Consider the following 24,209-nt stretch of genomic DNA (forward strand, 5'->3'; position numbering starts at 1 on the left):
AACGCGCGAAATGGCGGCGGCGCCGGAGGCCAATCAGCGCCCGCCGCTCTGAAGCGTATGCGCAGCCGCTGTAGCAAGGGATGCTGGGAGTCGTAGTTTTCCATTTGGAGTGTCTGTCGCCCCATTTTCCCCCCAGGTCTATGGCGGGGGTCCCGGCCCGGTTGTCCCCGTGTCGCACACGCTTTCCTGTCCCCGCGGGCGGCGCTGGGCCCCTCAGGAGAAAGACTCGGCTGCGCCAGTCATCTCCCGATATGACCGCCCGTCCAGCGCGTCGCGACAGAACGACTCTATTCGCCGCTCAGTCGCGACGCTCGGCGGTTCCGCCCGGCCGGCAGGGGGCGCGCTGGCAGCGCGCGGCGCTCCGGCCTGGCCGCTCGGTGGTGGCGGCCGGGGGCGGGGCCGGGCGGCGGCGGAAGCGGCGGCGGGGACGGGCCGGGCTGGGACGGGCGGAGCGTCCTGAGGCTCCCGAGGCTCCCGGCGCCCCCGCACCAGGTCCCGCCGCCCGCAGACCGGCTCCCCGCCGCCACCGGGCCAGGCACCGGCACCGGCACCATGTCGGTGGCGGGGCTGAAGAAGCAGTTCTACAAAGCGACCCAGGTGAGACACCGGCACACCGCGCCCGTTCCCGCCGCCGTTGGGCTCCGGGGAGGCCGCTCTTCCCTTAGCGGTTCGGAGAACCCGTCCCGGCCGCTGCTGCCCCGGCGGTGCCCGATCCCCGCCGTTATCCCGTCCCGGCATCCCGGTGCTGGGCCCGCCGGGCATCCCCCGGTACCCCCGGTGTCCGGGCTGGCACCCCCCGCTATCTCCCGGTTCTCAGTGTGGTTCCCGGTGATCGGTGCGGGCTGTGAGCGGAGCTGGGACCCCTCGGGCAGCCGGGGGGGGCTCGGTGTGGGGGAGCCCTTCTCCCGGTGGGACCGGGGAGGGGACCCGGGCAGGGAAACTCCCCGGGCGGGGAGCGGCGGGTGCAGGGCCGGTGACACCACGGGGATCCCGGGGGTGCTTCCTCCTCCCCAAAACCCGGCCGGATCCAGCCCTCAACCGGCCGGGAGAGCCGGAGGAAGCCCCGGGAGCCCCGGCTGGGGAAGCTCCCGCTTGGTGCGGAGCGGCTGCAGCGGGGCTTGGGGAGCCCCGGGCTGGGAAACGCTCCAGAGGTTCGGGAATTGCAGCCAGGATCGAGGGGTTCGTCCTTGGAGCTCTTCCCCCGAGACCCCCGCCCTGGAGGTGCCCAAGGCCGGGCTGAGAGCAGCCTGGCACGGTGCAAGGGGATGTTCCAGGAGCCGTTCCACGATTCCCTGTGGGAATGGGCCTCAAACAGGGCTGACAAACACCTTCCCCTCTCTCTCAAACACCTTCCCCTCTCTCTCAAACACCTTCCCCTCTCCCTCAAACGGGGCTCACAAACACCTTCCCCTCTCCCTCAAACGGGGCTCACAAACACCTTCCCCTCTCCCTCAGATGAGGGGAGGCCATTCCCAGTCCCCCCCGAGCGGAATTCTCCTTCCCAGCGCTTCCTGTTCACAGTCGTGAGCTTTTGTTAATGCATTTTGGGAACGGTTCAGGAATCACAAATCCCCCTCTGCTGCCGCTTTCCTGCCCCTGGTTTGAATTCCAGATAAATTTGGCACGGATGGTGTTTTCCATCCCTGAGTTTAAACCCTCTCAGCTCATCCCACCCCTGTGTGCGACGACGTGTGTCGCCTTCTTCCTCGGCTCTGCTCCCCCAAATCCATTTTATTTACCCTGCAAAGCAAAAGAACAAATTCCTGAAGTCATCCTCCACCCCCTTCCCACTAAACCCGTCGTGGGGTGGTGTTTTTGGTGCTTTTTCACAGCTTCCATGGGGAAAGGTGCTGGGGGCTCGCTGTGGGAGGATTTTGCTGGCCTGGTTGTGCTGTGCTGGGGTCAGGAGGTGAAAACCCCTCGGTGGCTCAGGACCAACGTGTTCCTAAGCCCAAAAATATCATTTTAAACACCAGATGAAGCCGTTTTTTGGAGGAATTGCAAGTTGCCACTCCTTGCAGTGCTCCAGGGACAGGGACAGAGGTGTCCATGACTTGGGGATGCTCTGACTGGGAACTGGGACTCACTGGTTCCAGTCTGGCCATTTATTGTGTCTCCTCCTCCCTTCCTTCCCTTTTCCCCCTTTCTCCCCTTTCCCCCTCTGGTCCCACTCAGCCCTTGGCTGAAGGAGAGGAGGATTAGTTATTTTTTGGCTCCCTTCAAACCACCAGAAGCTGCCAAAGCCCAACATGTGGAAGATCTTTCCTAAAACGTTACGTTTTGTTCCACGTCTGTGCTTAATTGAGGGCAAACAGAGCCAGGAGCGGGGTCTGCAGGGACCCCAGAGGGTTTGGGATCCCTGTCCAGGATCCAGGGGGAGCAGGGCTTGGCTCCTGGGGCTCATCCATGTGATTCCTCCAAGCCCACGTCTCCCCTGGGTGAGGCAGCCGGGCGCCCACACGCAGGAGAGAGCCTGGAGTATCCTGGAAAAAAAAAAAAAAAATTATAAATCTGAGTCGTGCTGGCAAATGCTGCAGATGGGGAGCAGCTCTGAGTGTGTCCAGAACAGGTTCTGCCTGTTCACAGCAAACTGTTCTCTAAAAAATAAAGAAATCTGGAGAAAACATCCTGAGGAAGGGGGAGAAACAGCAGCAGCAGCTTGGAGCTGGGAACAGGGTGGGAAGTCCCTGCCTGGTCCAAGGTTTCATCCAGCCTGGGATTCACAGGGACCTTCTGGTGTAGAAACAGCTTCCTTTGCACCGTTTGGGTTTTGTACAAACTGCTGGGAATCCTAAAATCCTGCAGATCTCCCCAGGCGGTGGGCAGGACACGCTGCTGTTCTGGGGAATCCTGAGGGAATGCTGGGGGTGTCAGCAGGGATGGGAGCAGCAGCAGGGCTGGAGGGATCCCAGTCCTGCCTCTCCTGGAGCAGGAGCAGCTCTCTGGGACAGGGAGTGCAGGGCTGGCTCTGTGCTGCTCACCTGGAGCAGGATCAGCTCTCTGGGGCTGGCTCTGTGCTGCTCATCTGGAGCAGGAGCAGCTCTCTGGGGCTGGCTCTGTGCTGCTCATCTGGAGCAGGAGCAGCTCTCTGGGGCTGGGAATGCAGGGCTGGCTCTGTGCTGCCCTTCCCAGAGCCCATCTGTGGGTGGGAGCTCTGGGATGCTGGGGGTGCTGCCCCTGGAGCACAGCAGGGTTTGGGATGGAGGAGCTCATCTCCTTCCAGCCCCTGGCAGTGCCCAAGGCCAGGTGGGGCAGGGCTTGGAGCAGCCTGGGACAGTGGCAGGGCTGGGACAGGATGGGATTAAGGTCCTTTCCAAGCCCAGCCAGTCTGGGGTTCAGCCCTGGGCGCTGCTGCCACGCCAGACTGGATGAACGTGCTCCCAAGGCCTGTGTGAGCTGAGCCTAAACCCTGCCAGGCCTGCCTGGGCTCAGGAGCTCCTGCTGGCCCAAGCCACAGCCCAGCCTCCTCCTCTTCCTCATCCAGAGCCATTTTCCAGAAGGGGGAAAGGCAAGTGCTGATTAAATCTCAGCAGCCTTTGACACAGGCACATTTCCCTGTGTTTGATGACAGCTCCCAAAGCCTCCAGGGGTGTTTTTGGCCATGAATAGCCCCTTGCTCCCTGCCTGGCCCAGGATGTGCTCCAGAGCCTGGCACAGCAGCTCAGCCCTTCCTCAGCTCCCCAGGCCAGCAGGGAAAGCTTTCCCTGCCCTGGGAGCTTGCTCAGGTGCTGCTGTGAGCTGAGGATGTGCTCCCAGAGCGTGTGTGACACGGAGGGGACAGACTGCAGCTGCCAGGGAGGGCATTTCCCCTTTTTTTTGGCCTTTGTGGTCACGGCTCTTGCTGCTGCTGAACTGGGATTTCCTTCACTTCTCCCTGGGTTTCCTTTCTTCCCTCCTCAGCCGGGGTTCCCTCTGGGCTGATTTTGTGCTCTGCTGCTTTCACGTGGGATTTTTCTTCCCTTTCCCAGGTGAATCTTTCAAAAGTTCCTTTTTTTTTTTCTTTTTTTTTTTTTTTTTTTTTTTTTTAATTCATTTTGGGGTTTTTTTGATATGAACTCAGCCCTGCTCCCATTGTCTTCTCCAGGCTTTCTCTTGGAGGTGTCTTTGGGTTGGAAGGGACCTTAAAGCTCATCCCATTCCATGGGCAGGGACACTTTCCACTGCCCCAGACTGCTCCCAGCCTTGGCCACTTGCAGGGATGGGGCAGCCACAGCATCTTGGGGAAGCTGTGCCAGGGCCTCAGCACCCTGTGGGCAGAGGGGAGCAGGGAGTTCCTGGGGGAGGGAATTGGCAGCACCAGCCTCTGAGCTCCTTATCTGTACGTGGGAGTTTGGACTGGGAGGTCGAGGGATTTTGCTGATTCCTGCCAGCCTGGAGCCTCCTGCCAACCTCTGTCCCACAGCACCTGATGTTTCTGTATTAACATTAACCTGGCCTGGATCCCCCTGCAGCTCCTGGGTTTATCTTTCCACATCCATCTGCTCCCGAGGCCAGGGCAAAGCTGGATTTTCTGGGGGGACATCCTCCAGCTCTGCTTCCAGCCCAGAGCATCCTCCCCTGGCTCCTGCAGCCGTGCTGGCACTGGGGAGGGCTGTTCTGGGGTTGTGTTTGCAGATCCACAGGGAAAAGGAGGCTCAGGGGAGACCTCACTCCTCTGCACAGCTCCCTGGAAGGGGACAGGGCTCAGTCTGCCAGGAACGAGTGACAGGAGGGAGGAAACGGCCTCAGTGAGCCTGAAATTTGACACTAATGCAAATTTTTTCCATGGAAAAGGTTGTTGGAGCAGGCTGCCCAGGGCAGTGGTGGAGTCCCCATCCCTGAAGTGTTGAAAAGCCAGGGGGATGTGGCACCTGGGACACAGTGGTGAGCCTGGGGCTGGGCTGGGCTCGGTGCTCTACCTTACCCACTCCATGATCCCACCTGTGGCAGGTGGAGAGCAGAGGCTGAGTGTCCCCAGACCTCTTGGAGACAAGGATGAGGTGCCAGTGCATCCCTTCAGGGCTGCCTGGACGCTCCCAGAGGTGCCTCTGCCACATCCAGGGGAAAGCCTGCAGCCAGGATGTTCTCCTATGGATTCCCTCTCCTTTTCCCGGGTGATTTGCATCAAAACCCTGTCCCTGCATTGGCTGCTCAGTCATTGTTGGAGCTGGGCAGCCCCAGAACCAAGCAGGTTTCATTTTTCCAGGATTGTTTCTCTCCAGAGTTTCCTATAAATTGTCCTTTCCCCCCCTTTTAGGGTTGTTTTTGCAGCCATTGGGCTCTGACAGTAACGGGAGCTCCGATTCCTGGAAGGCAGGGACAGAAACCAGAGCTGGGAAAGTCCAGCTCTCCATATCCTGCTCTGTTTGCTCCCCTTCCCGTGGCTGATGTCAGCCAGGGAAAGTGTTATCCTGTGCTTGCAGCTGGGGGAGTCTGGGATCGGGGCAGGATCTGTGACTCAGGGGGGTCATGTGGTGCTGGGATGCTGAATCCACGTCATGAAATCATGGATTTATCCAGCTGGTTGCACAGGGGATGGTTCCTGCCTGAGCAAAAGGAAATCCTTCCTCCCCCTTTTCCCTGCCACTGCTTCCCTCCTGGGAAAGAGCAAAATGGGGATGAGCTCAGGCAGCCTGCCTTGTAAAAGCTGATTCATTTTTTTTAGCACTTTTTTTTTCCTCCTTCTTTCTCTTCTCCCCCATCCCTGCACATGCCAGTGCCTTTTGCAGGGCTCCCATCCCCATCCCTGTGGGAACAGCAGGGCAGCTCCTCCTGCCTGACACTGCAGAAATCCCAGTGCCAAAATCCAGCTGGTGTCTGCTGGGAGCTGAGGGGCTGATCCTGCTGGGTCCCTGCTGCTGTCCCTCCCAGGCAGGATGGAGGGCTCCTGAAAAGCCCAGAATTGAAAGAAATCCCTAATCCAGATGGTTTTGGCTGTGTAATTCCTGCTGAACTCATTCACATGGAAACTCAGGCTGCATCCCAGCCCTGGGTGTTTCATAAGACTCTGAGATTGCTGTCCCTGCTCCTTCCCATCCTTGACTGCACGGATTCCCCCAGCCTGGGGTGGGATGCCTGGAGTGGGAGCAGGCAGGAGGCTGATCCTGTCTTTTCCTGTGGATCTGCTCCCTCTGAGCTGTGCCACGGCCGTGTCCCAGCCTTCCTCCCTGGGTCAGATGGGAGAGATCCAGTTCGTGGCCCTGGGAGAGCCCCACAGCATCCCAGAGCTTCCCTTTCCCTAAGCTGCTCCATGGCAGGACCTGGTGCAGGATCCAGCCCATCTTGGCCTCTCCCTGGCATCATAAAAGTGATAATTAATATTTTTTTACAGATTTCAATTTCCTGTTCCCCTCAGCCCCATCCCTGCAGTCAGTGATCCTGTGGCTTTCAGGAAAGGTTCCTCTGGCAGGAAAGGGCCTGGCCCAGACTCAGAGCTGGGGCTTCCTCTCCTGCTTTTGGAGTGCCTGGAGGTGCCCAAGGTCCTGGAGAATCCATCAGGAGAGCCTGGATTGCTCCTGCCTCCAAGAAAAGCCTTGTAACGCCCCCCTCCCAGCACTGCCACCAGTAGCTAATTCATAGAACCAGTCCTTTTAAAGCCATTGGGAATTTTAGGATCTCCTAATGCCTGGCTATTAATAAAGTTCATGGTATTGTCACTAATTAAATTGCTTTTCTGCTCCAAAGGAAAAAAAAAAAAGATGACTTAAACATCTCCATAATGAAATTCTGTCTTTGAGACAGAAGGTTAAATTTGCATGATTAAAGCTTTAAAGGGCTTTTCCTAATTGAGAAAATGCTTCATAATTCATCCTAGAGCCTGCAAACCCGGCTGCACCCCCTGGCTGGGCCAGACTTTATTCTCCAGTGATAATTTATTAACCACTCTCCTGACCAAATCTGGTTTGGCATCCCAGGATTAGCTGCATTTAAACTTAATTTCCCCACTTTCATGATGAAAAAGGCAGGAGAAGGGTAAACAGTTATCCACACCCAAAGCAAATGCAAAGTGCAGGAGAAGGTGCTGGGTTGTTTTGGTTTTTTTTTCCTTATTTTCTTCCCTGGATTAGGAGCCCTGTTTTTGCTGCTGACGTGTGTCTGAGGGAGCAGGGGCAGCACAAATCCAGAGTGCCAGATGTTGGAGGAGCTCCTGTCCCAGTAAAGCTCCTCCTGGTTGTACTGGGGGAGTTATAAAGGGCAAAGGCTCTGGCCTTTTGTGCCTGCCTGGGATAAAACATCATCCAAATGTCATCTCCCAGGATTTCTGGGCCACCTCTGGCTCTGCCTGCAGGGCAGGAAGGCCACAGTGATGCCAGGTGCTGGGGGGCATTTTATCCCAATTAAACCATCCCAGAATGAGTCTCAGTGTGCAGTCAGGGAAAAAAAAACCAGATTCAGCAGCATCTTGGAAGGGCTGGAAGCTGACAGAAGCCCTGGGATGTGGGGGAGGCCCTGGTGCAGCTCTGGAGGAGCTGATGCAGGAGTTTAATCCAGCCCTGGCAGCCTTAGGGATGCTGGGGTCGCTCCTTCCCACTCTCCCTTTCCTTAGGATGCTGTGCTCTGCTCTGATAGCCACAGAGCTTTTCCTAGAATTCAAAGGAGCAAGGAAAACGAGTGTTTACAGTGTCCTCAGCCACTTGTGTCCCCTTTGATGTGTGAGCCCTGCTCCCCGTGTGAAACGTGCTCTGCGCGGGGCTCTCCCGCCCAGCCCTCGCCAGGAGCAGGACTTTGCCTTCCTTTGGGGGGGCTTGGATCTTTTTCCATCTCCCTGATGGCTGGAGAGCCGTGTCCCAGCTCTCTGTGTCCCAGCAGCCTGGCTTGCTCCCAGCATCTGCCAATCCAGAGGTTTTCTGGCTCCTTCCCAGCTCCCGACAGTCCCTTGCCTCCTGCTGTATCCTCACTTTGGGTGATCCCAGCACCTCAGGGAGGTTTTTTTCCTGGTTTTCACAGGGAGCAGAAATCCCTTCTGCTGCTTGGTGTTCTTTCCAGGGATTTACAGGTGTCTCACACCCTCCTCTCCCTCCTTTTCCCCTTGTTTTTTGTGAAATCCCTCAGAGCACCGTGTGTGGGTGACCCTCCAAATGCTGACTGCAGGACAAGGCTGCTGTGTGCTCTTCCCGAAGCTTTGCAGCTGGGAAAACCAAGGATTGCAGTTCCTGGGAGGCACTTGTAGTGCTTTGCACTTTTCTAGCCCATCTCAGGAGCAGCTCCAAGGCTCCAGGGCGAGGAGCCCGTGCTGCCCCAGCTCCTGGGGCCGGGTGGAGCTGCCCAGGAGTGATGGCTCAGCAGCTTTGGAAAAGCCAGGCTGTGATTCACTGGGAGGCTGTGCAGGAAGGCTGGAGGCAAGGCCAGTATTCCATGTTTCCCCTCAGTTTAGTGAACTTCCTCTCAATTGCTGAAGTCACTGGAAGCCTGTGAGGGGAGATCATTGCTGGGGAGAGGAGCTGCTGCTGCTCCTGACGTGTTTGTGTTTTCCCTGGAACTTGACCCAATTCCATGGGTTTTTCCCCCAGATGAGTAGAAATTGTGTCTGGTTTGGTTCAGAAATAATAACAGGAGAAAACAGGATGCAAATGGCTGTTGGGAGGTGCCCCCATCCCTCCAAGACTCCTGTGGAAACCTTCATCCATCCTTAGGGATGGGCCTGCTCTGGGGGCAGGATTGTGTCCTTCTCTGTCTCCTGCTGGAAAAAGGAGCTGGGAGATCACCCTGGTGAGCAGGGAGCCTGGTAAGCAGGGCTCCCAAGCAGGGTTTGAGCTCTGCCCTGCAGCCCAGGAGAGCAGGAATTCCCAAGGCCAGGAAGGAGCAGCTGCATTGCAGAGCATCCTCCCGGTGCCCTTGGCTGGCCCCGTGGCTGCTGCTGCAATCCCGGGTTTGCCTTTAATTCCCGCTGTCCTGGTTCCTGCAGCCCATCTGCTGGATGGAGATGAGTCACCCGAGCCCGAGGAGGAGGAGGAGGAGGAGGGCTGGCAGGTGGCTCCTGGAAAGCCGCCTGTGCAGCTCTTCCCTGCCCTTCCCATAGGATAAGATTACGACCCGAGGTCACTGGGAAGCTTTTCCTCCTGGGCAGAGGGAAGGGAAGGAGCTGTTCATTGTTCCAGCCTGACCTTCCTGCTCCAGATCAAGGAATTCCTGTGGCGCTGCGGGGAGGGGAGAGATCCCAGCCTCAGCTGCTGAGGGGGTGGGAGGCTCAGGCTGTTCCCAGACACGTTTTCCCTGAGCACGTGTCTGGAGGCAGCCGAGCACCTCAAGTGCCTTGGCACGAGTCTGTTCCGAGGCAGAGACCCCGAGGTTCCATGGTGGGGCTCGTGCCCAGCACTGGGGTGCAAGGCTCAGCCAGGACTGGCCTCTCGTGGACGATGGGAGTGGGAAAAACACAGGGAAGGAACTGCAGGAGAGGGCTGGGAGTTGGGTAATGGAGGGGAAACATTCCTGGGAGCTGTTTGTCTGGAAGATCAGACAGTGGAGGGGCTGCTGGAGGGTCCAGGTCCCCCAGGCAGGTCAGATCCATAGGGATGACATTTGGAGCCAGCAGCAGGGTGTGCTCACAGGGACTGGGGCCTGAGAGCAGCTGCTGTTCCTCCTTCTCCTCTGCTTTGCCAGGAGGGGATGTGAGGAATCCCAGGGCCACAGGGTGGTTTGGGTTGGAAGGGATCCTGAAGGTCACAGAGTTCCATCCTGCCATGGGCAGGGACATCTTGGACTGTCCCAGGCTGCTGCAAGCTCCGTCCAACCTGGCCTTGGGCAGTGCCAGGGATGGGGCAGCCCCTGGGAGCTCGGGAACGTGCCTCCCTCTCCCAAGGCTGGAGGTAATTGTTCCTCCCCTGCTCTGCACAATAAACACTGGGATCTGTTTTCTTTGCTCAAAGTAGGTCAGGAGTTGCTCAGATCAGTGTGAGCTGTGCTGTGGGTGTGCCCAGCTCGCCCCAACCCGGGCTGCCTGTGCTCTGGGGCAGGCACAGGGCTGGCATCCCGGGATGGGCTGAGCCCAGCAAGGCTGGGATCCCAGGATGGGCTGGGATCCTTGGATAGGTTGGCATCCTGGGATAGGCTGAGCCCAGCAAGGCTGGGGTCCCAGGATAGGCTGGGATCCTGGGATAGGTTGGCATCCTGGAATAGGCTGAGCCCAGCAGGGCTGGGATCCCAGGATGGGCTGGGATCCTGGGATAGGTTGGCATCCTGGAATAGGCTGAGCCCAGCAGGGCTGGGATCCCAGGATGGCCCAGGACACCTCCCAGGACCAGCTGGTTCTGCAGGGAGCCTCCATGGCAGCAGAGCCATGTGGGGCACTCCAGGAGAGCCCCCAGGCTTTTCCAGGTGCTGCAGCTGGGCTGGTGTGTTTTTCCAGGAGGTTTTGGGAGCTTTCCAGCCCCGCCATTGCCAGGTCCCACTGGCTGAGTGGCTGAAGGCCTTTGCTGTGCTCCCAGGGTCACACACACACGGAGCTGGGCAGGGTCATGTTGGCTCTGCAGGGTGATGGGGGTGACCCAAAATGAAGCTGAATGCCAGGGAGTCACACCCTGCTGAGCTGGGCAGGTGCTGGTGCCTCTATTTAGGGTTTATGGAGCATCCCACAAATCTGTGCCATTGGGCACGATTAAACTGGGCACCAGCAATCCCAGTTAACCCTGGCTTTCCTTCTCTCCTTCTCTTGTGCTGAGCTTTGGGGGTTCAAAACATTCCCACCCCTTTTTCCCTGGGTTTGTGGGCTGGCTTTTTGCCCTGGGCTGGGATGAAGGGAGCCAGGGTAGAGCTGCTTCTGTGTTTGCTCATCTGTGGGTTTGTTTTTGTATTTCTTGAGGGGAACTTGCTGTTGGGAGGGTGGAGGGGAGGAAGAGGAAGGCTTTGATACCCCAGAGTCTGCAGGAATAAGGTTTTCAGTCAGCTGTAGGGAACTGTTTTGATTGCAAGGATGGCAAATGTTTGATGTGTTATAAATAGGGCTGACTGCGATGGAAAAAAGAAAGTGAGTTTAAAAAAATCCCTGATTTTTGGGTTTCTCTTGGTGTGTTTTGCTTGTTTGAGGCTGAGGGAATTAAGGATAATTTTCCGTTTTAAAATATTTAAAGGCTGGAGAGCAAAATATCAAAATGAGGTCTGTGAAATCCCGTGGGGGAGCTGGTGATTAGCAGGGAATAACAGGGACTTGTGCTCCCTCATCCATGAGCTGGGCAGATGAGACCTCCAGGGTGGATGTGCTGGAATCTGCCCCTCTCCAGCTTTCCAGGAGCTCCTCAGCTGGGGAACTTTGGCTGCTGGCACCTTCCCAGGTTTATCAGGGATTTTCCTGATGGTGCAGCCCAAAAATCACCTTTTATTCTCCATGTCTGTCCCACCTCTCCACCTGGAATGAGGCAGGAATTCCTCTGCTGGGACTGCCCAGCTCTGCTCCCAGAATCTCTCCTAATCCTCCCTGCTCCTGAATTTACCCAGGCACATCCCAGCCAGACTGGGGGCTGGGAGCAGCATTCCCGTGTTCCTTCCCTGTGCATCCCTCCTTGCCCCTCTCCATGCACACACACACACCATTCCTGCCTCTCCTGGCCACCCTGGCTCTTTCCAACAATGGTTCTTTCATTCCTGAGATCTTCCCCCACACGGGGAGGTCGGGATTGTTCCCATTCCCACGCCCTTGCCAAGGGATCTGCAGGAATCCCCCTGAGCTCCAAAGCAAAGCTGTGGAGTGAGGCTGGAGCAGCCTTGGCTGGAGAGGGGCTGTGTCCAGTCCCTGTGGATGAGCCCAGCCAGGGAATCTGCCAAGGGATCTGCAGGAATCCCCCTGAGCTCCAGAACAAAGCTGTGGAGTGTGGCTGGAGCAGCCTTGGCTGGAGAGGGGCTGTGTCCAATCCCTGTGGATGAGCTCTCCTGAGGATGAGCCTGGCTGGGTGCTGAGCTCCCAGGAATGCTCCCTGTGCTCCCATCTCAGGCTGGAGCTCTCTGGGGCACACTGGAGCTGTGACCTTTTTCTGGAGCACGGCTGGAAGTGAGGGCTGAGAGCTCCTGGCTCTCAGCTGCCCTCCACGGGCTGCCTCAGCCCTCACCTCCCTCGCAGGGCCTGTGGGTGGAATTCAGGTGAAATATCTGCCAGGAGCAGCCGAGTGGGAGCAGATTGTATCTGCCCAGTGCCAGCTGCAGCGCCCTGGGCCAATATTTGCTCTGGGAGGTGTTTGGCCAAAGGCTCCAGCTCTCACTGCTCCCAGGGTGAGCCCCTTGGATGTTTCCCATCCACAAACCAGACTTGTTCTGCTCTTCCACTCCCAGGGAATGCTTGGTTTGGTTTTTAACCATTTCCATGTCTGCTCATGCCATCCTTTCCCAGTCTGGCTTCAGGAGAGGTGAGATCCCAGCTGGGGAGCAGGGATGTATCCCAAGCCTTCTCCTGGCTGCTCAGGAAATAAAAAAGCAGAAAAATTGTCAGCACATCCTCCAGAAAGCCCCATAGCTGCTTCCTGGGGGAAGGGCCGCTGGAATCTGCAGCACCAGCACTCCTCCAACTGCCTTCCAGCTCCCTTAGGCCAAGCAATGGATGGATAAACCCTTCCTTCCTTCCTTCCATGGGTCCTGGAGAGGTCAGTGCTGCCCAGGGGAAGGCAGGCACCCCTTCCATCCTTCCCAGGCCCTTTGGGGGCAGCACTGTGGAATGCACCATGGGCACTTTGGGAATTCAGCTCCCTGAGCGTGCTGAGGCTCCAGGGCAAGCCAGGAGCTGGTGACAGGCTCATGTCTCCTTCAGGCTCGTGTCTGAGGGATCGGTGCTGGTTTGTCTCCCTCCTGACGGGTTTGGGGGTGTGGGGTGGGGTCCCTCCTCCTTTCCTCCCGTGCTGACGCCTCCCAGTTTAATTAGAGCCAGCAGGGAGAGAACCTCAATCTTATTATTCCCTCCCAGCAGGGCAGCAGCAGCATTTCTTGGACGTCAAAAGGAGGATTAAATTAGTCTGGAAATGAGGGGGTTTTGCTTCCTTCACTTCTCTGGGCTCTCCAGAGGGTGTGGAGCCTCCGGAATCGCTGTGGTGATGGGTTCTGCCAGCCTGGCACGCGGGCCCCTCGGAGCAGAGTCCTGCCAGGGGTCATTTACAGCTTCCCAGGCCACAAATCCAGGGAGGAAAGTGGGATTGGAACTGCCTGGGATGGCTGCACCCTCCCAGGTGTGTTAGGGAGCAGTGCAGGCTGCCAGGGGTGCCACCTCGGTGGAAGGGATCCCGTTCTGGCTGTGGGATTCTTGGCAGGGGACAGGGGTGGCAGCTGGGGCAGAGCTGTGCCCTGCTGAGCTTGTCCTGGCAGGCCTGGCAGCTGCTCCTGGGACGTTTCCAGGCTCGAGAGAAAAGCGTGCCTGCCCAGCTCGGGGCTGGGGTGTGGAGCAGGCGTCCAAGGAAAGCAGGAAATCACACTCAGATGGGTGCTGGGGGTGATGGGATACCCTGGAGCTGCTTCTGAGGGCTGGGCATGGCAGGGAGCAGGGATTGAGGAGCAGGAATGGGGAGCAGGGATTGGAGAGCAGGGATTGGAGAGTAGGGATGGAGGAGCAGGAATGGGGAACAGGGATTGGAGAGCAGGGATTGAGAGAAGGGAATGGGGAGCAGGAAATGGGGAACAGGGAATAGGGAGCAGGGATTGAGAGCAGGGAGCAGGGATTGCCCAGCCTGGTCCACTCAGGCTGTGTCCCTTATCAGAGGGTTAAAGTAGAGAGTGAAATCCAGAGCTGGGTGAACCAAGAGAGCTTTCCTTCCTTTCTCTTTCCTCTCTTTCTTCCCTTCCCTGTGGCCGGTTTGGTGTCTCCAGGTGCTTCTGAACCTGGATAATTCCCTAAAGGGATCCCTCCCCCTCTTCCTCAGAAAACATCCAGCCCCATTTTGTATCCTCACGGGAGCACGAGTGTTCCAGAGGAAGAAAGCCTCGATAAAAATCAAATATTTGATGTCGGAGTAAACAAACCCGATTGTTCCTTCAGATCTGGAGTTTTCAGCGCAAACAGGAGGAATCCTGGCAATGCCCCGGGGCAGGCCTGGCACCCTGGGAGCCAGTGCCAGGTTTCCCAGACCACTTTGGATGTCTGGATGGGGAATTTGCTGTTGTTTGGAGCAAAATAATCAGGAATTGCTCCCCACAGCTCCCTGACAGGAGAGTGGAGCCAGGTGGGGGTCAGGCTCTGCTCCCTGAGAGCAACAGGACAAGAGGAAATGGCCTCAGATTGCACCAGGGAAGGTTTAGATTGGAAATCAGGGAAAACTTGTTCATGGAAAGGGTGGCCAGGCATTGGCAGAGCTGCCCGGAGCAGTGCTGGAGTCACCATCCCTGGAGGTGCCCAGAAATCACACAGATGTGGCACTTGGGGACACGGGTCAGACTCTGTGATCCTGGAGGTCTTTTCCAGCCTCAGCCATTCCATGGTTCCAGTTTTGGCCAATTCCCATGTCCTGCATCCCCAGGCAGTGCAGGGGCTGGGAAGGGAACGTTTTCCTTCCTGGGCTGAAGGGAAGGACACTTTGGGGGGGTCACTGGGGGCGTTGGTCACCCCAGGGCAGGGAATGCTGCAGGTCTTGGACCGAGGGATCTCCTCAAGAGGCTGCTGAGCCTTGCCATGAAATGAGCCCTGACTTCCCAGCTTGTCAAACACCTCTGACAAAGAGTTCCAGCCCCTTGTCCCAGCAGCTGAGCTGCCCCAGCAGTTGCAGAGGGGTGGCTGTGCTCTCCCCCTGTGCTCCCCAGGCTCTTCTGTGCTGCCTGCCGGGAGCTGAGTGTGTTCATTCCCTGTTTACTTGGATTTTGCTGTGTGTGAAACTGAGTCCTTGGCTCCAAATGGAGCTGAGAGACGTTTGTGCTGCTTGTTTTTTCCAGCAGGCGTTGGAGTTGGAGCTGTGGGCTGGGATTTAGGGAGCTGTGGAGCTCCTGGTGGGTGAGGAACATCCTGACTGAGCCAAGCTTTGGGTGCTTGGGGATGTTTGGGGGTTTGGTGGGGTCTTTTTGAGGGGCTTGGGGTGTTCCTGCTGCCTCCTTTCTTTTGCAGGTGCTGTGTGGACCCTCCCTGTTCCCATTCTGTCCCAGGGAATTCCTCCTTGAGCTGGAAGGTTCAGGCAGTGCCTGATCCTCCTCCCTTTCCTGTCTCCACAGCTGGTCAGCGAGAAGGTCGGAGGGGCCGAAGGGACCAAGTTAGATGATGACTTCAAGGAGATGGAAAAGGTGAGTGGGGAACCAGAGGAATGCCCAGAATGCCCCCATGGCTCCTGTGGGATTGGCTGAATCCCTGAGCTGATCCCCCCTGGGCTCTTGTCCCTCCTGCAGAAAGTGGACGTGACCAGCAAGGCTGTCACAGAAGTACTGACCAGAACCATAGAGTACCTCCAGCCCAACCCAGGTGAGGCCTGCACCTCCCCTGTCCCCTCCCCAGGGAAACAGGGAGATCAGGGAGATCCCTTTTGCTCCAGGTTTGGGTCAGGGGGAGATCTGGGTGCCCCTTTGCCCTGAATCCAGGCTGCTGAGCAGGGACAGAACAGATGCAGCTTTTGCCTCGGACTTAGAGAGGCCCTAAGGGGACCCGATTTTCTCAGAATGTCCAGGAAAAGTGGTGTTTCTGGGCTGGGAAGGGGTGGCTGGCTCTGTCAGCTCTGCATCCTTCCAGCCAGCTGCTCCAGAGATCACTCCAGGGACCCTGGGAGGGCTGGGGAAACTCCTTTGGCCTTCCCTGGCCAAGCAGTGGGGAGCTATTTTTGCTTTGTGTCTTGGAAAAGAACCGAGGGATATTCCTGGGAGATGGAGACAACGGAGCCTCTTGGCTTGGGGTGTAGCAGGGGGGGGAAAAAACCTGCTGAGGGGTGCAGGGGATGCAGAGGTGGCAGAGGCTGAGGTGTTTGTGTGGCAGCTTCCAGAGCCAAGCTCACCATGCTCAACACGATGTCCAAGATCCGCGGGCAGGTGAAGAACCCCGGCTACCCCCAGTCCGAGGGGCTGCTGGGGGAGTGCATGATCCGCTATGGCAAGGAGCTGGGAGAGGATTCCAACTTTGGTGAGTGCTCCTGGGCCTGGGGGGGCACTGGGGCAGGCTCCTGCTCCACTGCTGAGGCAGCACTCTGAACTCTGGAAGGGTTTGGGTGAACTTTGTGGCACTGAGCAGTGCGTGGGGCTTAAAAGGGGTTCAGAAACTTCCAGAGTGAGCAGATTTCAAGGGAAAGAGAGGAGGTTTAGATGGGATATTGGAAAAAATTCCTGCCTGTGAGGAGGGTGAGGCCCTGGCACAGGGTGCCCACGGCAGCAGCAACTGCCCCTGGATCTCTGGAGGTGTCCAAGGCCAGCCTGGGATAGTGGAAGGTGGGACTGGATGGGCTTTAAGCTCCTTCCATCCCAAACCATTCTGTTATTCTGTGATCCCAGGTATCCTGGATCTCAGCCCACTTTCTTTATTAAACACTGAGATAAATCTGCACATAAAATAAAAACTTCCCTCTGAACTGAGCAGCAAAGCAGGAACGGGACGGAGCAAAATTGGGAGTTTCACACAGCTCTGAAGGATCCCTTCCAACCCAAAGCTTGCTGTGATTCCATAGGGAGGTGAAGCCAAGAAATCTTCTGGCTGTTCCTTGGGGCCACGTGTGACTGGCAGGGAGGAGGGGGTGAAGCCTTTTGGTGACATCAGTTTTAATCCCCTGGAACCTCGGCCAGCGCACGTGATGGCCCCCTGGCAGCACAGCTGGCTCTGCCAGGGCAGGGAGGAGCTGCCTTGCCTCAGGAAAATTAAAAACCTCTGGCTGCTCTTGGAACTGACAGAGGATTTTGGAGATCCTCCCTGGCCAGCTCAGAGCTCTGCATCAATCCTGGCTCACAGGGACTGGGGAGAGCCAGGGAAGGAAGCTTTTAGGAGAGCACACTGAACTCTATTTCCTTAATGGCCTCCTTAAAGCAGCATTGAGGACTCCATCCCTCCCTTCCAGGCGATTCAGAGTTATTACAATTGAAATAACACTTCTGGTCTATTGATTTTTCCAGCTGGACAGTGGAGAGATGTTTTCCCTTGATCCTCTCTCTCACTCGTGTATTGTCCTCTGTTCATGCTCTGCTGAAATTGTTGTTTTGCCAAAGCTGCACAGGAATAATTTCATCTCTAAATGTTTCCTCTGCACTAAAAAGCCAGCACTGAATATGCTTTGCTGCAAGTCTGCCTGGCTTAGTGTCAGAGTGGCCAGAGCCTTAGGAAAGGATGGAACTGAGAAGGTTCCAGTGGGTGACTTTGAGCCCTGGGACTGTCCAAGGGCAGCTTGGAGCAGCTTGGGACGATGGAAGGTGGCACTGGATGGGCTTGAGGGTCCTTCCAAACCACTCCAGGATTGTGGGACACAAGGGCAGGTGCCAGGGCCTCGGGCTCTGTGTGATTCCTGTCCCTGTCCCTGCTGCCCTCCCTGCAGGGGACGCGCTCCTCGACGCCGGCGAGTCCATGAAGCGCCTGGCGGAGGTGAAGGACTCGCTGGACATTGAGGTCAAACAAAACTTCATTGATCCCCTGCAGAACCTGTGTGACAAGGACCTGAAAGAGATCCAGGTAACCCCCCCGAGCTCTGCTCTCATCTCCCTGCTCTCTGGGCTCTTTGGCTGCTGGGGCACGGAGCTGCCTGCTCTGCAGGGCTGGGAACCAGGGGCTGGCAGGAATTGCCTGCACTCTGTGTGTGTTCTCCCTCCAGACTCTCTGGTATTTCCTCCCTGTTCAGCGCTGCTCCTGCTGCTCCTGAGCAGCCCAAACGGCTGCATGCAGGTTGGAATGGTTCTCCATTTGCCATGTTTGATGGAGGGTGCCATGGGAATACATCCCAACGCCCCTCCTGGGCTTGCTGAATTGAGTTCTTAGTGCTGGGAGCTCCCAGATGGGATCAATTTGGGCTCCAAGCTCTGAGCAAGCTCCCCTCAGGTCTCTCCTCAGCATCCCAAGGAGCCCTCTGGCGTCTCCCTGGGAGAACAAGGAGCTCAGCAGCTCCCAGTGCTGCACACAGACAAGTGCAGGCCTTGTAACAGGATCCATCCCAGCCTCCAGCTCCCCAGGCCAGTCTCCTGAGGGAGTTTTCTCTGTCACTGCTGTCCTGGGTGAAATTACCACCAAGTTTCCTCAGTGCCTGTCTGTACCCAGTTCCATGGGCCCTGAGATGCAGGAGTGCAGTGCCCAGAACCCACACTCCTGCTGTCCAGAGATCCCTGCAGCTCCTGGGGAGCTGAAAGGAGCAGCACAGCTCTTCACCTTCCCAAAAAGCTGCTGTGGGGAGCAGACCTGGCTGCTCTGCAGCCTTTTCCTCAGTGGAAAGGGTCTGGAATCATTCCCCCATCCCACCCCAGGGCCTCTCTCCCACCTGGAGCAAAGGTGGGAGCCACAGGAGATCAGGTTTCTGACACCAGTGAACTCAGCCTGTAACTGGAGCTGCCCTCCCAAGCCTCTGGCTTCTCCCTCTTCCCTGTTGTCTCCATCCTCCCCCAGCACCACCTCAAGAAGCTGGAGGGGAGGCGCCTGGACTTCGACTACAAGAAGAAGCGGCAGGGCAAGATCCCGGACGAGGAGCTGCGTCAGGCCATGGAGAAGTTTGAGGAGTCCAAGGAAGTGGCAGAGACCAGCATGCACAACCTCCTGGAGACAGATGTGAGTGTGGGAGAGCAGAGCTGGGCCCTTCTGTGTCCCTGGGTGGGACATGCTGAGGGAGGCACTGATTGCACACCAGTTGCCACTCCTGAGTGTGGTTCTGCTCTGGGAAAGCCCAGAGCTGATGGGACTGGCCTTTGCTTAGCCCCTGCCCCAGCTCTTGGCCAGAGAGAGCCCGTGCCTGGCACCAAACAGGCTCCTCTCGGGGTGCTGGGGGATCAGTTTGGGAGGTAACCCACTGGGAAGGGTTTGGGAGGGATTTCCCAGCTGGGACACCCGGAGTGGCAGGAATGGGCTCTGTCCTGGGCAGTCTCAGCCAGAGCTCCTCCTGGGCTCCCCACGGCTGCCCCAGGGCAGTGCAGGAGTGTCCAGCCAGGAGCAGGGGCTGATGCCAGCCTGGTGTTGCCCAGATTGAGCAGGTGAGCCAGCTGTCAGCCCTGGTGGATGCCCAGCTGGATTACCACAGGCAGGCCGTGCAGATCCTGGACGAGCTGGCCGAGAAGCTCAAGCGCAGGTGAGTCCCTGTGGTTCCTTGGAAACACCTGAGCCCCCCTTGGAATCACAGAGTCCCACAAGGGATGGGGTTGGAAGGGACCTTGGGGCTCACAGAGCAGGGACACCTCCCACTCTCCCAGGTTGTTCTGAGCCCTGTCCAACCTGGCCCTGAAAAAGCCAATTCCTTTGGCTGTTCCAGGTGGGACTTGAGTTTAGTTGGGTGTCTGATCCAGCCCAAATCCTGCCTGAGGAAGGCTCATCCCACCTCTCTTTCCTCAGCCTCCCCACTCTGGGGGGGTCTGGCAGTGCTGCCCTGCTGCTCTTCCCTCCTGGGAGAATCTGCAGAGTGGATCCCGTGCCTGCTCTGAATTGGGAGGAGCTGGCAGGACCCTGCCAAGTCTGAGCTTTCAGACTATAGCACGAGTGTCCTCTGCTGGCCTGAATTCCTGAGCATTCCACAGCAAAACCTGGGAGGTGTGAGCCCTCTGGAAGGGCAGCTCCCAAACCCTGGGCAAGTGCCACCTTCCAAAGGCTCCAGCACAGGCACTTGTGCCAATAAATCCCTGTCTCCAAACCCCTTCCTGCCCTGTGCAGCCCCCCAGGAGGATGAGCACTGTGTTGATCCCCTCCTGTCCCCCTCCTCACTGCACTGAGCCACCTTTCTTTCCCCTGTCCCAGGATGAGGGAGGCCTCCTCACGTCCCAAGCGGGAATACAAACCCAAGCCCAGGGAGACATACGACTTCAGGGAGCCTGACCAGTCCAACGGGGGCTTCTCCTGCAACCCCACCCCCAAAGTCTCAGGTAACCTTGTCCCAGGTGTTCACTGGTGCCTCTGGAGCAGCCTCCCGGGGAAGGAGGGCAGCTGCTCTGCCTGCACAGGATGTTCCTGCTGTGCTGGATGCTCCTGCACAAGCCTGTGGCTCTGGAAAACATCAGGAATGCCTCTAGAGTGGGCTCCTTTCTCCTGGGACCCAGGAGCCTTTGCTGTGTTGGCTTTGGGGATGTGCCAGAGGGGTCTCCAGCCTGGGCCTCTGGCTGTCAGTGCCAGACAGGAAAACTGAAGCCTCTCTCCCTCCCTCCCTCCTTGTCTTCCATCCCGCTGCATCCCTCCCTCCCTCCCTGATCCTGGCGGGTTCCTAACAGCATGGGGGCCCTGCTGTTCCTCCTGACAGTCCCCTCTGGGCCCTGCCTGTCCCTGTCTCCCGTTTAAGCATGTCTCTCTTTTGTTTGGAAGCAGCTTCCACCTCTTTCCGGTCGGACAAGCCGTCCCGGGCCTCCGTCAGGAGTATCCGTGAGTTTCCTCCCTCTGCACTGCTCCCTGTGTGGCCTCCTCTCCCCGACCCTCCTGCCTGCTCCTCCCTGCTGCTGCTGCTCCTTGGAGCTGCTCATCCCTCCGTGCTGAGCCTGAGCTGAGCCCTGAATTAACCCAGCCACGCTCCAGTGGGAATTTTTGGGGATTTTCCTCCCCCAAAATGTGGGGCCTGGCTCACCCGGAGGAGCTGCAGCAGCTCCCAGCACCCAGGCATGTCCTGATCCCCAGGGATCAGGTGCTGTCCCACGAGACATCACACACCTCAAGGATTTCCTGTTCTTACAAGCACCCAGCCTGGATCTCTCCCCCTCCTGCTCCCCGTGTCCCTGAGGGAGGCTGGAGGGAGGAGGCAGAGCCTCAGCTCATGGAGTGTGTGGGGTGATGTGGGGTCCCTGGTTCCTCCTGCAGAGCCTCAGCTCATGGAGTGTGTGGGGTGATGTGGGGTCCCTGGTTCCTCCTGCAGGACCTCGGGATCCTGGGCTGGGGCTTGGAGCTGTTGTGCTGGGAAGGAGCCTGGAGCAGGGCCGTGGTGGTGGGGCCAGCCTGGTGATTTGGGGAGTTCTCTCGAGCCCATCAATGTCTGGCTGCTGCTTGTGGTGATTTCTGAGTGCTCTTCCCAAGCTGGGCCCTCCCTTGCTATGGCTCCTGGAGTCATGGAGTGGTTTGGGTTGGGAGGGACCTTCAAGACCATCTCATTCCACCCTCTGCCATGGGCAGGGACACCTTCCACTGTCCCAGGCTGCCCCAAGCCCTGTCCAGCCTGGCCTTGGACACTTCCAGGGATGTGCCCTTGCTCCTTCCCTTGCCCTGGCTGGGAGAGCCCCAGCACAGAGGGGAGGGCTGGGGGGTCCTGCAGGCCCTGGAGGTCTCTCTTAGCTCTGTCCATTCCCACTGGGTTTCTCCCAGCTCCAAAGCTGAGTCCCAGGATGTCAGTGCACAGAGTGAGCAGCAGGAAATCCCACAGAAAATCCCTTTGCAGCCAAAAGGTGATGCTTAAATCCTGGAGCTGAGCTGGGGGAATGGGATTTTGGGCTCCTCCTGAGTTTTGAGGGGCTGCTGGTGGATTTGAAGCCCCTTGGCCAGGGAGGCAGCTGCTGTCCTGTCCCTCCTGTCACCCTCAGGTGTGGGGTGACCCCTCCATGTCCAGCCCCAGCCCCGAGCTCCAGGGCAGGTTCCCAGCTCTCCGGAGGGATAACGTGGCTTGTCTGCCATCCCGCCGAGGAGGGATGCAGGAGGTGCAGGCAGGAGCAGCACTCGGCTCCGGGCGGCAGTGCTGGGACCCGCAGGGAGCAGCCAAGGGCCGGGGGAGCCAGCCCTGCCAGTCCCAGCGGGATGAGAGCCCGGTGCCAGGGCCCCGCGGCTCCTGCTGACGTGTCCCCAATGTCCCCTCTGTCCCCGCAGCCCCCCTGGACCAGCCCTGCTGCAAAGCCCTCTACGACTTCGAGCCCGAGAACGACGGCGAGCTGGGCTTCAAGGAGGGCGACATCATCACCCTGACGAACCAGATCGACGAGAACTGGTACGAGGGGATGATCCACGGCCAGTCCGGCTTCTTCCCGCTCAACTACGTGGAAGTGCTGGTCCCGCTACCTCAGTGAAACGGCGCCGCTCCGCCCCGAGTGCCCCGAGCTCCATTCCAGCTCCAGCCCCGCCCTCCCCGCCTCCCCTCGGGGCCAGGCGCTACCAGGGAACAAACCAGAAGGGTCCCACGGCCCCTTCCCCCCGTGAATTTGGTTCTTTTCTTTTTTTTTTTCTTTTTTTTTTTTTTTTTTTTTTTGTCCTTCTGGTGCTTGAACTTCGGTACTTTGTGCGCCCCCAGCCCTGGCCGTGCCACTGGCACTGCCCTGTCCCTGTCCTTGTCCTTGTCCTTGTCCCTGTCCCTCCCCACTTCCCGTCTTTCCTTTGGGTCCAGCACCCGGTTGAGGCAGGTGGGAGAGCCAGGATGTGTCCTGGGCACAGGGGTGACCCTGGTGGCACAGCCAGGATGTGTCCTGGGCACAGGGGTGACCCCGGTGGCACAGCCAGGATGTGTCCTGGGCACAGGGGTGACCCCGGTGGCACAGCCAGGATGTGTCCCGGGCACAGGGGTGACCCCGGTGGCACAGCCAGGATGTGTCCTGGGCACAGGGGTGACCCCGGTGGCACAGCCAGGATGTGTCCTGGGCACAGGGGTGAGCCTGGTGGCACAGCCAGGATGTGTCCTGGGCACAGGGGTGAGCCTGGTGGCACAGCCAGGATGTGTCCTGGGCACAGGTGGCACAGCCAGGATGTGTCCTGGGCACAGGGGTGAGCCTGGTGGCACAGCCAGGATGTGTCCCGGGCACAGGGGTGAGCCTGGTGGCACAGCCAGGATGTGTCCTGGGCACAGGGGTGACCCTGGTGGCACAGCCAGGATGTGTCCTGGGCACAGGTGGCACAGCCAGGATGTGTCCTGGCACACGGATGGCCCCGGGGCAGGGCAGCCCCAGCCCCACCCTCCCGCCCCTGCCAACACTGCCCCTGTCCCCGCTGTCCCCATGGATCCCAGAGGGATCTCAGAGGGATCAGGGGAGGGGAGCTGGGACACAGCAACACTAAGACACCCAGAGAACACTAAGGCAGCCCTGCAGGGCAGGAGCTGAGCCATGCCTGGGGCTCGGAGCCATCCCTGCCCATCCTGGAGGGACAGCAGGGATGTCCCCTGCCCATCCTGGAGGGACAGCAGGGATGTCCCCTCCCCATCCTGGAGGGACAGCAGGGATGTCCCCTGCCCGCCTGGCCCCTCCCCACAGAGCTCAACCCCGGGATGGGGGCTGCTCCTTCTGCCCGTGGTTTTTTCCTGGGCCTCAGGCTCTTCCTGCTACAAACTCTCCCAAGCTGGTCACACCTGGAGGATCATCTGGAAGGGGAGGAACTGGGCCACAGCCCAGGCTGTCTCTGTGGTGGGGCAGAGGTCGTGGCTCCTCTGCCCAGGGCTCTGCCCGTTCCCCTTTCCCGGGATTCCTCCCGTGGCTGGAGCTCACCTGGCCCTCAGGTGCCTTCCCTGCACCCCCACCCTGCCACAGCCACCCTCCCTGGGGGCCAGGCACCCCTCTGCCCCTGCATTGCTGGGAGAAGGGATGGTTCATCTCGGTGGCACCTCTGCCAGCCCTTCTCCCTCAGCTGTGCTTTTCCTGGCTGGGAGGTGGGCAGGGGGTTGGCACGGGGCTGCACAAGTGGGTCCTTCCCCTCGTGGGGCTGGGCTGGGCCCTGCTGTGTGGCACAGCTGTGCAGGGCTGTGCTCAGCTCCCTGTCCCTGCAGGGTCCCTGTCCCTGCTGCTCCCGTTCTCTGTAAGGATTTGGTCCGTGCATGTCCACGTGTGTCTGACCCCCAGGCAGTGACCCCGGCCCCGGGGGGGCACAGGGCAGCCCCCCCTGCTCCCAGCAGGGCAGGGAGCCCAGGGGACCAGAGTCCTGGGGGCCCTTCCCGCTGTCCCCTCCCCGGTGGGGGACACTGGCTCCCGCTCAGGTGGATTGAAATGCGTTCTGTCAGCTGGGACACCTCGCTAGATCTTTTTTTTTTTTGGTTTTCGTTTGGTTTTTTTGTTTTTTGTTTTTTTTTTTTTTTAATGGTTTCTCCTGGTTTTTAGGGGAAAAAAATGATGACCCACAATTCTTGACTTGTATCTCTGAATGAAAGTATTAAATGTTTTCTTCTTTCTAATGGCTGCCTTGTGGAATCAGGGAATGGCTGAGATTGGATGGGACCTGGAAAGTCATGGGCAGGGACACCTCCCACTGCCCCAGGCTGCTCCAAGCCCCATCCAGCCTCACCTTGGGCACTGCCAGGGACCCAGGG

General features: G+C 58.4%; 1 protein-coding gene across 12 annotated transcripts; it reads left to right on the forward strand.

The window, feature by feature from the left end:
- Positions 1–432: 432 nt before the first annotated feature.
- Positions 433–24,074, forward strand: SH3GL1 (SH3 domain containing GRB2 like 1, endophilin A2). Of its 12 annotated transcripts, none has more exons than XR_007780259.1 (11): positions 433–597; positions 15,085–15,153; positions 15,256–15,328; positions 15,833–15,976; positions 17,370–17,503; positions 18,425–18,583; positions 18,994–19,097; positions 19,757–19,881; positions 20,315–20,371; positions 21,794–22,645; positions 22,719–24,074. XR_007780259.1 is itself a non-coding variant. In XM_050986010.1 (10 exons), exons 1-10 carry the CDS (start codon positions 553–555, stop codon positions 21,988–21,990), a joined length of 1,107 nt encoding a protein of 368 aa, XP_050841967.1. In that variant the 5' UTR covers positions 433–552; the 3' UTR covers positions 21,991–24,074. The 12 variants fall into 12 exon arrangements, 3 of the variants coding, with proteins under 3 accessions (XP_050841967.1, XP_050841969.1, XP_050841968.1); XR_007780264.1 differs by having other exon boundaries at positions 22,761–24,074; XR_007780262.1 differs by having other exon boundaries at positions 22,803–24,074.
- Positions 24,075–24,209: the final 135 nt, after the last annotated feature.

Source organism: Serinus canaria, chromosome 28 (genome assembly GCF_022539315.1).
Source record: "Serinus canaria isolate serCan28SL12 chromosome 28, serCan2020, whole genome shotgun sequence".
In the NCBI taxonomy this organism is placed as follows: domain Eukaryota; kingdom Metazoa; phylum Chordata; class Aves; order Passeriformes; family Fringillidae; genus Serinus; species Serinus canaria.